The 17,541-nt window shown below is 38.4% G+C and overlaps 3 protein-coding genes across 3 annotated transcripts in view; all 3 read left to right on the top strand.

The window, feature by feature from the left end:
• Positions 1–229: 229 nt before the first annotated feature.
• On the top strand, positions 230–2,529 carry LOC311262873 (olfactory receptor 4B13-like; the record flags this gene model as incomplete). Its single annotated transcript, XM_084362624.1, has 3 exons — positions 230–269; positions 1,563–2,266; positions 2,515–2,529. 3 exons carry the CDS (start codon positions 230–232, stop codon positions 2,527–2,529), a joined length of 759 nt encoding a protein of 252 aa, XP_084218750.1.
• A 1,749-nt stretch (positions 2,530–4,278) lies between these two features.
• LOC311262872 (olfactory receptor 11H6-like) lies at positions 4,279–5,208 on the top strand (the record flags this gene model as incomplete). Its single annotated transcript, XM_084362623.1, has 1 exon — positions 4,279–5,208. The coding sequence occupies one exon, from the start codon at positions 4,279–4,281 to the stop codon at positions 5,206–5,208; it is 930 nt and encodes a 309-aa protein (XP_084218749.1).
• A 1,920-nt stretch (positions 5,209–7,128) lies between these two features.
• Positions 7,129–17,541, top strand: part of adarb1b (adenosine deaminase RNA specific B1b) — a 128,715-nt gene continuing 118,302 nt past the window's right edge. The window contains exon 1 of the mRNA XM_084362964.1: positions 7,129–7,180. The gene's annotated coding sequence lies outside the window, so the exon portion shown is untranslated. The remainder of the gene's footprint in view (positions 7,181–17,541) is intronic.

The following is a 17,541-nucleotide window of genomic DNA, read 5'->3' as shown; positions in this document are numbered from 1 at the left end:
AATTTTTACTTGTGTGGAAATGTTGAAATTAGCGTTGTAACAATACCAAAAGCTCACAGTATGATATTTATCACAATATTTAAAAAAAAAGAAAAAGATGACTTGAACGGTGTCCTTTGATGATAATATTATGTGTACAGCTGTTCATGTTATCTCTTATTCTGGATGCCTTGTTCAAACCGTAACAATGTACTCATGTGCCTTCGATGATCTGTCAATGCTTGCAATCATGGCTAAGACAGATATGTGGCTATATGTCGACCCCTGGAGTACCACTCTGTCATGGCAAAGAAAATATTCATCACGTTAGTCTGTTCCTCTTGGATAACACCTTTTTGCGTGAAGGGTATGAATGTGTTTCTAACATCTAGATTAAAGTTATGCAGCCCATATATCACCAGATTTTTTTGTATGAATTGGATGATTGTTAAACTTGCTTGTTTTCCAGCTGAAACTGCTGTTAACAACATAACATACATACATACATAACAACAATCATTTATGTATTTCATGGTATATTCATAGTTCCATCCTACATGTATCTCATTAAAACATGTACAGATTCCATTGAAAACAGGCAAAGTTCATGCAAACATGTGTACCACATTTAACCTCCTTACTCACTGGTTCAAAAGATTTCCCTCAAGCCTTTAAAAACTTTGTTGAAATAGAATGTCTTGTCATACCTCCCTTAATAAATTCATTAATTTGCAGTTTCAAATTGACCCAGATTCGAAACAGAATTGTGGTTGTTCTAACTTTAAAAAATAAATGGCTTCTGTCTTATATACAGTATTAAAGAAACTCCTATGTTGACCACCAGCAACAGTTACAGTAGACAGCGTTGCTGCTCCCAAGTTATAATACAAAAGGTATTCAGAGATTAATTGCATAAAATAATGGACACAAAATAATATTATATGTTTTAATCCGAGCAGCACGGCGACGCAGTGGTTAGCGCTGTTGTTCCTATTTGTTGTTCCTGTGGCATCCAGAAGGTGTTGTCCCTCTATCCTGTACTGCTTATATTACTCCATGTTTCTTAGCATCCTGTTGGTCCTAACGTGTTTCTGTATTTCCTCTTTTAAATGTAAAATTCTGCAGTGCACGATAGGAGACATGTATTAACTAAAAGGACCAAAATTTAGACTGTCTACACAACAGGCCGCTCACAAACATCTTTGTGAAACCTGAGCGAAGAGCTCGTTTATTGTCAATGCCTTTATAGCATAAATAGCCTACAGTGTGCCAAATGAATCATTTTCCAAGTTATGAAAATTATACATTTAATGGTAGTTCAATAGTTCTGCTCTACAAGTGCCATTAAGTTCTATATTGTTATTTTCATGTGCTGCATTTACAGTAGATTGCATCATCCTGAAAATAAGAGGATTGAATGGCTGGTTTGATTTCTAAGCGCGTGTCGATGTAGTCAGACAAGATATTAAAAAGTGAGGAGAGAGAGCAGACACTGTGAGGGACAGAGTTACCCTTCACAGGAACAACAAGTTTTCTAACCATGATGGATAATGTTTCTCAGATTAGAATGTTTTTTCTTTCAGGTTTAAATGAAACAAATAACCACAGATTTACTCTCTTCTTTCTCACTTTACTGTGCTACTGTGTGATTTTGCTGGTTAATATTTCTGTTGTTGTGACCATCATCATGGATAAAAACCTGCATGAACCAATGTATATTTTAGTATGTACTTTTTGCATGAATGCACTCTATGGGACAACAGGTTTCTACCCCAAGTTTCTCTGGGATCTGCTTTCTCCTGTTCATGTTATCTCTTATTCTGGATGTCTTGTTCAGGCTCAAGTAGGTAGCTCATATGTCTGCAGTGAATTGTCTATTCTTTCCGTCATGGCATATGACAGATATGTGGCTATATGTCGACCACTGGAGTACCAGTCTGTCATGTCAAAGCAAAGACTCATTATGTTAGTGTGTTTCTCTTGGATGACACCTTTTTGCATGGTGGGTATAAATGTGTTTCTTACATCTAGATTAAAGTTATGCAGCCCATATATTGCCAGATTTTATTGTATGAATTGGACGATTGTTAAACTTGCTTGTTTTCCAGCTGAAACTGCTGTTCACAACATAGTTGCATACATTACGATAATCATTTATTTATTTCATGGTATATTCATAGTTCTATCCTACATGTATCTCATTAAAACATGTGCACATTCTATAGAAAATCAGGCAAAGTTCATGCAAACATGTGTGCCACATTTAACCTCCTTACTCATTTTTCTTGTAAGTTTACTTTTTAATGTAATTATTATGCGATTTGGTTCAAAAGATTTCCCTCAAACCTTTAAAAACTTTGTTGAAATAGAAATTTTTGTTGTACCTCCCTTAATAAATCCATTAATTTACGGCTTCAAATTGACCAAAATTCGAAACAGAATTATGGTTGTTCTTACTCTAAAAAAATAAATGACTTCTGTCTTATATACAATATTAAAGAAACTTAAAGTCCTATGTCAAATGTTCTTTATTAGATTTGCCCTGGTTAACCAGCTGTTAGCTGTGGCTGTTGGAGTTACATGTAATATCCTCAAGAGTTTTTGCACATTAAGCAGATATGAGCTTGTGAATCCTTGAAGAATGTCTTTTTAGCTGAAAGTTTCAATTCATTTCACTGAAATTTGCATTGATCTTTTAGAATGGGAATTTTTTTAGATTTAGGGCGCTGAATCATTTGTATTGCTATCTTATTTGGAGAAGCTCTTAAAATGATGATGATTAGGTGTTGTGCTCTTTATTAGCTTCAGTTTGAATATCCAAATTATTCACACTTAGACAATGGTCTACGCAGTTGTACAGTGATTATTGTTGTTGAACATGTGTGTGCACATCTCAGGAAATTCATGCAAAAAAGTTTAATATGACAATATTGCACACCACACTGTGCAGACAGTTTAAAAAGGTTAAAGTTGGTTCAGTTTAAAAAAACAAATGCACTATTGTAGAATCTATGTGTAAATGAGGCTTATGATAGATTCAATATCAGTTGACAGGAGACGTCCTGAAATAACAGTAGAAGTTTTTATCAAACTTCTGTCTCATTATCCCCTGTCTGCAGGGCAACATAACTAAAAATGTGTTCATCTTATCAACTCACCCATATATATTAGTATAAATAGCCTACTACGAAGTGCCTGTTTTACCTCTGCTTAAGGACAACTGGTTCACACTCCATCAACCCCAGCTCACTGTGATCCAAGATAGCGTTAGGTTTGCTACAACACATTTGTTAGTTTAATTAATTTTTACTTGCGTGGAAATGTTAAAATTAGCGTTGTAACAATACCAAGAGCTCACGGTATGATATTTATCATGATATTAAAAAAAAGAGTGTCCTTTGATAATAAACATGATGTGTACAGCTGTTTGTGTTATTTCTTATTCTGGATGCTTTGTTCAAACTGTAATAATGTACTCATATGCCTTCAGTGATCTGTCTATTCTTTTAGTCATGGCATATGACAGATATGTGGCTGTATGTTGACCACTGGAGTACCACTCTGTCATGTTAAAGCAAACTTTCATGAAGTTAGTGTGTTTTTCCTGGATGACACCTTTTTGCATGATGGGTATATATATGCTTCTAACATCTAGATTGAACGTATGCAGCCCATACATCACCAGGCTTTTTTGTGAGAATTGGATTATTGTTAAACTTGCTTGTTTTCCAGCGGAACCTGCTGTTAACAAGATAGTTGGATATATATAAAAGGTCATCTACTTATTTCATGTTTTATTTATAGTTTAGTCCTACGTGTACCTCATTAAAATATGTGTGAATTCTATAGAAAACAGGGCAAAGTGCATGCAAACGTGTGCCACATTTAACCTGGTCAAAAACCTGGTAACCAGTGGACACCAGTGATCCATTCTTGGAGTAATCATCCGTTAGCTTGATAACACTGGGTTTGCCTATGAGAAGGGGCATCACTTGGTGTTTATTGTCATTGGCCAACTGTTTGTTATAATGTACAACTCCATCTGACAAATAATAGAGTACCATTATATCACCCTATGTTGTAGTTAAAGGTTTCACCACTCGATGTCACTGTTGGTATTTTGCACAAGCTGTAGATTAAGGTTGTATACCTTTATCACTGGTTGGTTGGTTTGAATTCCCAGTTCGTGTGCTGCTGTACTCAGACAACATATTAATAACAGGGAGATGAGGGAACAGAGACTGGGTCAAGCATGGGGGTACATGACAAAGAGAAAAAGTACACAGTTTTCTAACAGTGATGGATAATGTCTCTCTTATAACAACTTTTTTTCTTTCAGGTTTACATGAAACAATGAACTACCGACTGGCTCTCTTCTCTCTCGCTTTACTGTGTTATTGTTTGACTTTGCTGATTAATGTAACTGTTATTGTGGCAATCATCTTGGATAAAAACCTGCATGAACCCATGTATATTCTACTGTGCACTTTTTGCATGAATGCACTTTATGGGACAACAGGTTTCTACCCCAAGTTTCTCTGGGATCTGCTTTCTCCTGTTCATGTTATCTCTTATTCTGGATGTCTTTTTCAGGCTTACGTAATATACACATTTGTCTGCGCTGATCAGTCTATTCTTTCAGTCATGGCATATGACAGATATGTGGCTATATGTCGACCACTGGAGTACCACTCTGTCATGTCAAAGCAAAGACTCATCAAGTTAGTGTGTTACTCTTGGATAACACCTTTTTGCATCATAGGCACAAATATTTTTCTAACATCGAGATTAAAGTTATGCAGCCCATATATCGCCAGGCTTTTTTGTGTGAATTGGATTATAGTTAAACTTGCTTGTTTCCCAGCTGAAACTACAGTTAACAACATAGTTGCATACATAACGATAATCATTTATGTCTTTCATGGATTTTTTATAGTTTGGTCCTACATGTATCTCATTAAAACATGTGTGAATTCAATAGAAAACAGGGCAAAGTTCATGCAAACATGTGTGCCACATTTAACCTCCTTACTCAGTTTTCTTGTGACTATACTTCTTGATATAATGCTTATTCGATATGGTTCAAAAGATTTACCTCAAGCCTTCCGAAACTTTACTGCAATAGAATTTCTTGTCATACCTCCTCTTGTTAATCCTCTTATTTATTGTTTTAAATTGTCAAAAATTCGAAAGAGAATTTTCTATCTTGTCACTATGAAACCGACTTAATATGTATATATACGTTATATATTCTCTTACAAATTAAGGAACCAGTGTCTCTGCTCTTAGAGAGAGTCAGAGTCCCATCATTGCCAAAAGTCTTGGCAATTATATTGTATTCATGTCATTTAAAAGTCTGATTGTATATTTTGAAGTTGTATGCACAATGAATTCTGCATATATTGATGCCATCAAATGTTTCGCTTCTGTGTTTTTTCTCTCTTTCTTCAAGATTTAAAGTGATGTACTAACTGTCTTTTTTGGGTGTGTGTATAATGGTCTGGCAAACTGTGGTTATTCCTACTGTTTAAAATGTGTGATAATATAATGCAGTGGCCGTATCGAACATGTTTTTGCTGTTAAATCTTTATCTGTTTTTTAAATTGTTTTATTTGTATGTTTTATACATTATGAAGAAAAGAAATAACTGCAGTTTAAAAAACACAGGGAAAGCTTTTGTTTCCTTTTGTAACAGATTTTGTTGGTATGGTCTTGATCCGTATTGATAGCATCATTACCTTACTTATCCATGTTAAGTCTTTAATGCCAGTGGTGGAGGAATCCTCCACCAATACCACAAAGTAAAAATAATCTGTTCTAAATAAGATTTCTTGCCTCTCTTGCCTTGAAAATGTTTCATAATGTCCCCTAATGACATGTTTTAGTCGATCTATGCAGTCAAATATGATTTTGATCAACCAGAAAGCAATGATCCCATGACATACTTTGATTCACAGCCCCCTCATTAGAATAATGAAGCAGAAAATCATGAAGAGATGTGAAATGATAATACAGAAATAAATAAGTTTGCTCAAGATTCAATTCAAGATTCAATTCAATCACTCATAATGTCACTCGTTGTTGTACAGTACACTTGTGTGAAATTATTAGCAGAGACTAGAAATAGAAATTGTAATAGGTAGATATAATGTATAAATAATAAAAAACTGTATTGGTTACTTTCACTGCTATTATACGCAGTTTTTATTATTTTATATATATGTATTGTTACTCAGGAATCTCTGTGGCTTTAAACTTGTGATATACAGTATATTGATTGTTACTCAATAATTTCACACAAGTACACAAATTCTGGTTGAGACACTCAATACAAAAATAAATAATAAATAATAGGTATAATGAATATGTATATGTATACATATGTATGTATGTATGTATGTATATATATATATATATATATATATATATATATATACACACACACACACACACACACACACACACACACATACATGTATGTATATACATGTATATAGATATATATATTTATATATATCTATATACATGTATATACATACACACAACATCTATACATATATTGAGGAAATTCTAAGGAAAAATCAAACATAAATAAATATGTAACTAAAATAAATACGTAAATATTAACATTTAAAAATGAATACGTTAATAAAAGTGATTAAATAGGAGAAATAATGCAAAGGCAGATATTTATATATTTAGGCAATTGGAACCAGAAATATCAATTTATGTCACATTTTGTAAATTAATCAATGCCTGTATTTATTGTAACTGTTTTTTTTTGTGAATTCATGGGCATACGCATTTTTTACTCAGATATTTTATTATTACACATGTATGATTTTGCGAGCTTCGGTCCTCCAAAGCCATTCAGTCGGTCGATAAGCGGAGGCCGACGGCGGGAGGACAGCGCTGACCGGCCTGCACTGACTCCACCACACCACTCGGGGGCGGTAATGCGCCATTTTGTTCAGCGAGCGCGGCCGAGTGTCGAGAAGAAGAGGGCCGACAGCAGACTGTGTACACTGCAGTACATGCGACCGTACAGCCGCTCTCTCAGCCTGGCTTCGTTTCTTTTTTTTTTTTTTTAAATTCCTCCAACGCCAGCGACGACACGGAGGACAACAGACATTTGTGTGTTGAAGTGAAGTGCCGGAGAAGATTTCAACGTATTCGGGAATCCTAACTTTGAACACGAACCGTGAGTAAGGCTGTTAGCGTGTTATTTTGGGGCTGCGGAGGATGAAACAAACGGGGCTGCTAATATGATTTGGGTTCCGGTTGTGTTTATGTAATATTAGGCTTGTAATCCTCCACAACAGCGCAGACGAGCGTGACACACCGGTCAAAATCACATCGCTGGTTAACCTAAATATCCACTTGTACATTTGTAAGCGTTGTGAAATTACGTTGTGTGTATGCAGCGCGACAGTGGGATTTATGGCTGTCATCTTACCTCAGCTTTACCCTGTCAGTGGTGCCTGTTAAGGTCCACCCGGGAGACCGCATCATGTACTCTTCACACAGATACAGTAATATTAACGCTATGCTAGCTGCTGCATCCCATTAAAGTGTTATGCAGTTGTGCGTTGCGGTGTTAGAAATAGCCCTGTAACACTGTAGGCTGCATTTACATCCTGCACACAGCATCATGGTATTTACAAGTGCTTCTTTTCAGGCAGTGCAGGCTATTCAGGATGCAATTCCTGCCTGGAGGTGTAGCAACTGCTTTGTTATATTATTATTATTCATTTTGTTATTGTTATTATTCAAAGGCAGTTATTCTCTGTTAATTAAAGGGTTGTTCCACGCAAACCCATCCTGAATTCAGAACTTTCCCCAGGTCATGTCATGATAAATAAAAAAGAAACATGTAAGAACTTCTGTTAGAGTTCATTTGGTCTGTAAACATCAAAATGTGGTTGCAGGACAGTGAAATGGAAATGAAAGATTCTTCGTTAGGGCACGAAATTGTGATTTTTGCTATAAATTTAATTAAAGGAGCACTATTTAGTTTTGGAGAAGAATTTAAATATTTACAATGTCAACGAGGTGATAATACAAACTCTAATTGAATAAACAAGCAGCTCTCAGAGGAAAATAAGGTCCCCAGAACACTGTTAGAAGCTAGAATGGTGGCAGGGTCCGCCACATATAAACAAAGTTAAACAGTCTGAAATTGTCCTTTTTAAGGTCAGTTTGTTTATTCAGTCATGAAAACAAAGCATGTTTGTTTATTTCGTTTGTTTAGGCATAAAAAAAATCAGCCAATTAAAATTTCTTCCCCAAAACTACGTAGTGCGCCTTTAATACCAAACATTCCAGTACAGCTACACTACTAAAATGACATCGGGATATTGGGATATTTTAGTGTTTCACTTGATTGTTTACTCTGTGACATATCTGAATTCTTATTTTGTGTTTTGTGAATATTTTTGGCCCCCCAAAAATAATGCGATAACATTTCATTTGACTTTTCTTGCATATCCCTGCACAAGCGTATATGCACCAATATCAGGAACTAATTCTGAGCAGCGTTTCAAAAATCCTAACGAAATAAAGATGATGAAGAAGAAGAGTTGTTATTTATCACACACAGTCATGCAATGTACAACGTAGTGAGACTCTCTGCATTTAACCCATCCCACAGGAGCAGCAATTGCACCCCCTTTCTTTGTTATCCACCTTATTCTAGCCCCGGAGTGTCGCGTCACTTAACCATAATGGCGTTTTCCTTAGTTAGAGGATGCTAATGCTTTTTCTTAGACCTGAGATATTCTTGCTTTTAACAACGCGCTCGAGTACCCATGAAGCCTGGCTCGTGTGTTCTGCGTCTGTTTGGAGCATCGGTTGTGCACGTCCACCGTAATTAACGCTATGTGTACGCAAGATGCAATATGCACATGAACGGTAGGAGCAGTGTAGCGCTGGTATGGGGATGTGACAGGGTCAAGAGTCAGTTAGCAAGTCAGCAGCAGCAGGGACAACAATGGGACAACAGTCTAAGTCAAGTACGTGAACAACTACGTCCACCATGCAGCCGGTTGTCTACCCGAACATGTGGTACAACAGCAAGTACATCTCTGGGCCTAGAGTGATTGGAATGGCGAATCATTAATTCATGAAGCAACGTTATTGAGTGAATACTACTTAGCCTACTAGTAATGTTTTGCCCTCTTTAGATAACGCATGTAGAGCTTTGAAAGTGCCGCTGCCGCATCAGTTATTATGATATTTTGTTGGCAACGAGCACCGGAAGTATCACCCATGACAGTTTCCCCAGGAAACTCATGGATACAGAACGGTGAGGCAGAAGACGGCGCAGCATTCCCCACCTTGAATAGGCTGTGTAAAAAGAGCCTTTGTCTCATATACTCAAACAGGGCCTTTTCCTGTAACACACTCTCGCAGACTCGCATTCAACAAGGCTTTAAGTGTTTATCCTGAATCCACAGATGCCTGTTAGCCACAGCTTAAACAGGATTTTCATAAAAAAAAAAAAGTCTCAATGTTTATTCCTGGAACTGCTGCAAAGATGGAGTTCATTTTCAGACACTTAGTCTCTCTGTGGCTTTAATCTTGGGATTTTGAAGGAGGGAGGAATCATGCTAATTATTGCAACTCACCAGCATTTGTTAATTAACTGGACTAGAGTCACATCAGTGAAAAGCCAGGTAGCACTGCAGAGTTGTGTGTGTGTGTGTGTGTGTGTGTGTGTGTGTGTGTGTGTATGTGTGTGTGTGTGTGTGTGTGTGTGTGTTTGAATGTGTTTGTGGTTATTCTTGTGTCACAAATGCCCTGAAGAAAGACAGTTGGAAATAATGAATGAGTGTAATGTGATGGTACCAATATTTACTCTTTGTTTCCCTTTGAAGCTACCCCATTCCCAAAGTGAACCTCCCTTCCAAGTTTGTGGTGGGGTGTGAGATTTGGCCTAAACAAGTGACAAAGACTCACATTTTCCTTGAAACAATGCAGCGTAGTTAGATTATTTTACAGAAAAACAATGCCGGAGATTTATCTTGCTGACAAACACTTGGTTTCGTTGTAAAGAAATGATGGAGGATGATTGACTCTATAACAGTTTGGGGAAAGCAATTTTGCTGATTTGCTGAGTTAAAGGAGGTAATTGAGGTTTTTGCAATGTCCAGTAGCGGTAGTCGGCTAAAACAAAGCACTGTAGGGGGCCACTCTTCGCAACAACAGTGATCAAAGCTGAGTTAAAGGGCCAGCTACGCTCAACCTTCCTTTTATATTTCATAAAACTGCTGCAGTACTGCTCCACTTGCTGAGGTGACAAGTTTAAAGAGGAGAAAACAGCTTAGGCCAGGCACTGAGTGTGTCATGCCAAACTGCCTGTGTGTGGCAATGTGTGTGTGAGCGAGTAAAGTTCACTCAGCTCTGCTGCATTGTGCCATCTCAGGAAAGCTGCATGCAGCTGAGATGCTGCACCGGCTCTGTGTTAGCGGTCCCATGCAGCTGCAGCAGCAGCAGCAGGAGGAGAAGAGAAGTGACGACTGCTGCTACTCATGTTAATAGATTGTTACTGGCTGTCAAAGGAAAGGGAACCCTTCTCTCCTTCAGTGCTCCTGTAATGCATAACTGGAGGCGACACAAATCGTAGCCATCACCTTCACACAGCCCCATGTGGACATAGCAGCTTCTGCCATTGATCCATATGTTCCCTGCCCCGAGGACAATGTTGTTTGAGCTCTGATGAACACGCCGTTGCTACATCGCGGGGGTTAAGGCACTATAAAAAGACAATGCATTACCTCAGGATTTGCGGGCTGATGGGTGCTGATCAGGGCTCACATTTGTTCAGTTGTTCTGTGCTAAGCTGCTGGACACACATTCTTTTATTCTGTTACTGTCGTGCAAGTGTAGCTCACGTTCACAAAATATAGGCCTCCATATAATACATGATTGATGGCCTTAACGTGACCTCTAAAACTGATAATCAACCTTCAGAGACTGAGCACGTCATGTTGGACAGTTTGTGTAACTTCTCATTGTCTGCAGCAGCTAGTGTTGGTGTTTTAATGACTGTCACACTGTCAGGAATTCTGGTGTTTGCAGAGCAAATGAATACCTGCCAAGCACCGAATTTGGGCAAATTGTCCCTTTGGCGCGAGGAGCACCTGCTAGACTGGCCAGTAATTGTTTGCAGGCACAATATTTGTGTGCATAGGTTGGATGAAATGAAATTGCTCTGGCTGCTTCCACTCTAGATGCCTTCCTGAGCATATTTGCTTCCCCCAGCAAGTTGGTGTTCGTGCTGCGAAAAAGAAATGCCAGTCTAGTCTTATCACAAGGATGGTAGAAACAAGTTTAGTTGATTTACCTTCCCTTACTGAAAAATGATTAAACAAAGTGTCCTGAACAATTTGATGAACAGAAATGTGGCTGTAAACAGGCTGCCTGTCTGCAGGGATGCATGGCACTCCAATTAACATTTCTTTGATTTTTTTATTAACAGCACTCTCACACAGTTTGAAATGAATACATTTCTTAACAGAGTGGCTCTCTCTTGACTTCCCCCTGTGCTCCTTATCAGTGGACACTTACATTCCACTTTTTGCTTACAACTGTTCATCCTTTGTCCCGGCTACTTTTCCTGAGACACACCAGGCATCCTGTTTTCTTCTCCCTCACTTAGTTATTGATTTAGGTGAACAGCAGCTAGTATTTCTTGGCATTGCGTCAACCAGTCAGTCCTGTGTGACACTCAGCAGTCTCTCTTTTTTTTTTACAAACTTAATATGAGGAGAGTTCTTGTTGTCATCAGCTTTAAGAGGAAGGGCTGCAGGGCTCATTGGAAAAAGGAAGCGGTTGCTCTTGTCATCAGTTTAAAGATTAAAAAAGCCTTTAGCACTAAATGACAGGCGGGACAGTGTCAGCTAACTGTGGTCCCAGTCTGTCTGCAACCAAATTGCGAGAATAAATGTCTGCAGTGTATGTTTCTGCAAGCCACGAATATGTTGAATTAACTTTACGTTTCTTTAGGTTCAATTTTTAATTTTATCTTTTCACAACTCCGTGCTTATTCTCTGGTTATGTTCAAAAACACCCCATTTCTTAAAGCTGCACTCCACTACATGGAAATTTGTGGTATTGACCTGTTAAGCCTTTAACTCCACCACCATCCCCTCCACCTCCTGATATGACAGTAGGATAATAAACATGTAATATGATGCGTAATTTGACGATGATGACCTTTTTTTTATGGCTATGTCATATGGTATGTAGCCTTTGACATGTACAAATCAGTGATTTGCTTAAACGTTAAGTACCAACATTTTATCCTGGAGACTGGGCAGGCTTGTGAGAAGATACGTTGGGTTTGTTGTGGAGGACACAGAGGAGTGGTGAAACTGGTAGATCCAGCTGTACCTCTGAGTTGGTTGGGGCATGCAGAGCAATTTCTAAGTCAACCAGAAAAGTTTTAGAACAAATCCCCAGTTTGAGTCAATTCTAAAACTCTGATCTGACAGTAACAATGAATGTGAATGCAAGTATAATTGTTTAAAGTTGAACCAGTATGAAGTCTTGAAAGATATACTGTACACACTACATGCAAATTTAATATCATTTAATGAATATTTAATAACTAGTTTAATCAGAATCTGACAGTTGGTGGCTTGTTGTGTCGCTTGCTGTTAATCAGATCTGATGTAACCACACCCAGCATCCTGAGAAAGTAGCTTAGATCAGTTGTATGTAGTATGAAATTCTTAAGAAATAATAGCTAAAGATGTTTTCCAACTTTGAGTATGGCTAATTAACAGTAGTCATAAATACTTAATGTTATAGAGAAATACTCGAGGCCAAGTTTTCAGGGGCATTACATAATGCGGTCGAACTGTCAAGTTATTTAAAATCTGTTGCTGTGCATCCAGCAGTCATGAGCCCTGATATTTCTGTGCAGAGAATAAATGAATAAATAAAGAAATCAATTTCCTTTGATCACGCTTCGATCTGTTATTCTTTTATAGGAATTCAGAGGTGACATGCGTGGATGTGTGGGTGATTGAGAGGCTTTGTAAAGCCTCCTGGGCTTGAAAAGCACAATTTAAATACAGTCCGTGCACCCTGCCGTCCACGTGAGTTTCACATCTTATCCACAAAATAATGAGGCTCCAGATGACATTACTGTTTGACGTTTCACTGCGACTTTCAAAGGTCATCCTACAATGCTGTTGTTCCCGACCCAGTTCAAATTAGAAATGAGATTGATTTTTGACTTAATTATACATGAGTGGCCAGTTTCAATCAATTAATCAGTCTGTGTAAAACATACTGTAATAGACACTGTTTGCCCAAGGCTACTGTTAATAACTAGCTACAGTCTGGTGTCAAAGTGACCCTTGGAGAGGCATGAAGTAGTTGTGTGTCACGCAGACTCACAGCTGTGTACAGGATATATAAAAGATGCATATAATGATAGTTTAGACTATTATAAGACTGTTAGGCAGGCATGGTTGCCTTTATTAATTTGAATTACAAACTGTTTTGCTGAACCACTGGAAAGTAAAGGGTCATGGGTATACATTCATTTATGGTGTGTTGCACAGGTATAATGATGGTTTGAACAAAGCTGTCTCCAAGGCTTTGTGCTCCCATCACATTGTAGAATCATTAGCTGCAGCTTTGTTAAGGACCAGATATTGTTTGCTATTTGTGAAGTTGTAGAGCAGGGCACTATACACACAGAGTATATTGCATCTTGAATGTTGTGACATGGCATAAGTGTTGTCTCCTCCTGGTTTTAAAGGCTACGTTACAGTAAAGTGATTTAATTTTCTGAACTTGCCAGACTGTTCTACTTGTTATACTTGCATTTACCCACTCAGTCATTGTCCACATTAATGATGATTATTTTATTAAAAATCTCATTGTGTTAATATTTTGTGAAAGTACCAACAGACAATGGAGACCAGACTTATGTTTTAAAGAGGTCATATTATGCTAATTTGCAGGTTTCGGCCTGCATGTCACTCATTTGCAACAGTCGGCCTGCATGTCACTCACTTGCAACAAAGGCAGTGTATCCAAAAACCCTTAAATCAGAGTCAGTTATTTCATATCAAGCAGAAAAAAAAGCTGCAGCAGGACGTGTTCATTTGCAACATCGCACATCCTGTGATGGCACTATCATGCGTGTGGACATTGCAGTGTTGATGCTGAAATTATATATCATGCAGCCCCTAATTCGTACAATATAAGCGCAATATTAATATCGAGGTATTGGTCAAAAATATTTGTTGCCCAGTCCGAGCGTTAATTAAGTGCTTTTGAGGAGATTTCAAAATATTGTATGTAAGGTGTATATCATGTATTGCAATATAACCTAGAAATATTACGATAACATTTTAAGGCCATACCGCCCAGCCCTAGTTTGGTGTAATTACCAAACCGCCTTTCTTAATTCTTTCACTATTCTATTTGTGCACAATTTTGGTACCACTCGTAAAACCCTTTCAGAAGCCACTTAGTATGAATACCTTTTAAAAGAAACGGCACTAAGCCTAGAACAAGACAGTTTTTTTATTCACCATCATTTCCAGTAAAAGTTAACTTTGTATTGAAAGGAAGAAAGCCAGCCGATATCTCCTGAGAACCTTTGCATTTTGCAGACTATCTGTCGTGCCATTTGTCAGCAACTCATTTCTTCCTTAAAGTTTCCCTTGACCTGCAGGGCATGCCATGATAAGTGCACTTTGAATTTCAGCCCAACAAAAGGCAAAAATAAAAAAAGAAACCTTCCATGTGCAGATGCATTTACCCCTTCCACCTTACAGTCTTATGCACTCTCAGCATCTGTGGATCACATGGGAATCAGACCTCTTTTCTTCAAGCTGCACTCCACTATATTGGGCTGCAAACTAGACAGAGTAGGTACTGACTCTCTGCTAAAGCAAGACTATAAGATACAGAATCAGAAGCCCAAACAGAGGGATTTTCTCTATGAGAATCACACTTCACGTCAGGACAACCGGCTATAATTTTGGAGGATGATGGTGCTGGGTAGGGGGTTAGTACAAATAAAGCAGCTTGACCCCTGCTTGCTTGACTGAGACATTCTGCAGTTCCCTGAGGGGGGCCGCATCAATGCCGCCCCATCACCCCTGTCACCAGATTTGGGTGAGCAGAAAAGCCTCAAGGTTGTGGCCATTATTCATGCGGTATACATTAAGATTGTGACACACGTGCGAGTCACTCTTTAGGTGCTGGGGTAAGGACAGGATTTTGTCACTGATCAAGAATTATTGCAGCTTCTTCTCACTTTTACTCAGGATGAGTTCTCAGTGAAAACAGAAGGAAGGGCTAATGCACATGCCAGACGAGGTTAGCATGAATGTGACACAAGTCAAAGCCGTACACTTGTGTGTTAACACTACAAAGGGCAGGACAAGGCGTCTATGAAACTACCAGGACTATACTTATATGTTTTTATTACATTTTGTAAAAAGTGCTAGAAATAGTCAGTCAATGGGAAAAGATTTGCAGGGTTTAGGTGTTGCTGTAGGAAGAAAAAGCATATGGCACGGTGAGAAAATGCTTCAGTCACTCTGATTTGAGAATAGCGTTCCTGCTGTGTTGAAAATCATGTGTGTGCTCCTTATGAGAGCATTCTTGTTTGGGTGTGTCACTGATTCGCCATTACCGTGTTGCCATTTTTGGAGTCTCACACTGACTGCAGTTATGAAGCAACATTGAAAGGAGGCACTGCTTTTAGACCACGTGAATGAAAGAATGTAGTTTCATTTAAAAATGCAGCAGGACCAGTGCTTCATATTATGCAATAATATCATGCAATAATCGTAGAAGGGCCAACATGTTTATTTATGTTCTCTAACCTTTGCTGGTTGAGGCTTGTCTAGCTGAATATTTATGTCTACTTCACATTTAATGGTTGCACTCATTCATAACTGCAAGCTCCCCACTCCAACCATGACTTTGTGGCCATATAGCTGCTCCACGAGAGTAGGCGGGGGTTGTATGCAATGGTGTAAGGTATCTAATTGGTACTTTGTGAGGTTGGGAGGCATTTCAGTCATGGTAAAGGTTGATATTGGTACATAGCATAAGAAGTCTTTGCTGCTGGTTATTGACATCTTTATTTTCTATTAAGAGTCTGACTCGGCATATATTTATTTCCTTAAGCGTGCTTTGCCTGAGGCAGTATAGGAAACCCCAATTTCTTCCAACACATTACACACCTTTTGGATGATGATTTAAGTTGCCCCTACTTGTAAGAACATCACGCCGAGACAACATCTGGTCTACTCTAGTTTATCAGACCAATATTGACAATTTGGGGAAAAATAAAAGTGTTTCTTTTGTCACGGAGGAATAAGAGGAGACTTGCTTCTCTCAGCATTTTGTTTGATTTTAATAGCTGAATTAATAACCTTACACAGCTCATATACTCAAGTGTTGCCAGGACCATGAACATGCAGGCTGTCAGTGGATATTAGTTAAACTCATTAGGGACATTGAAAACTTATGAAAACTTAGATAGTCCAACAGAGATCACTGATTATTGTTGCACTGTTTTCCCAAAGTTAATATCTACCTTTATTTTGTGCACAGTAAGCTTTCTACGCCAAGCTCAATGTGAAAATAGCAACTTAAAACCTGCCGAACCAGCTGAAAATGATAAAACCATGAATAAGAGAGGCAAAATCAGCATACTATAAGTTAAACAAAAGTTCTGATCAGCCAGATATAAATCATGCAACATTTAAACATCAGAAATATATACATTTCTACCTCACACACAGAATAACACAACATGCACTCGTACCTAAACTGAATAGGTCGACTGCCAGTGGCTCCCAAATATATATGTCCACATTTCCCACAACAACATGACCATTGCGACGTACCAGCAACAGGCATACTGGACCTTCTTTGAACACTCAGTTAGGTTTGGGCCCAGATGCCACCTTTTATATGTTGCCTGTGTCTCGGCCAAAAAAGCTGCACTTGACTACAGTTGACGGCCAGTTAGGTTGTGCGTTCTGCACCTGGGTGAGAGGAAAAAACTTTCGACACCACCAGCTACTGGTAGTCTGTATTCATTATTCAAAAGGGAAACTGGAAGACTCAGGACTGCGGACAGACAAAGTGTTGTTATGTTAAAGCAGCGACTGCTCTTGTGGTCTTATAAAAAGTTACAAAAGACGCTGGGAAAGAGGTAGAGGCGAAAAATAAGTAGAAACTGTGCTAAATAGGTGACATCATGGCTATTACAGTGACAGGCTGAAGGGGCTTTCCCTTTCTTTTTCTTGTCTCCCTTCTTGTGCACTAATTCTCTTTGCTGAACAGCCTATCAGAGTGATTTCTGTCACCGACGGGCTCCACCACAGATTCCACACAAAATTTTGTGTGGAATCTGTGGTGGAGCCCCTGTAATAATTAGTGAAGCCTCTAGAGGTCAAACGTAAATATGGGTCTCCTTAATAAGATGCTTTCACCGTCGACCTATACAGTTTTTTTTTTTCGTTTTTCAGATGAGGGCGTTTTGCCCTTTCACAACACATAACATGTAAAAGG

This window comes from Pagrus pagrus (assembly GCF_965226575.1).
Source record: "Pagrus pagrus genome assembly, chromosome: 9".
In the NCBI taxonomy this organism is placed as follows: domain Eukaryota; kingdom Metazoa; phylum Chordata; class Actinopteri; order Spariformes; family Sparidae; genus Pagrus; species Pagrus pagrus.
This window is presented reverse-complemented; position numbering and strand designations above follow the sequence as displayed.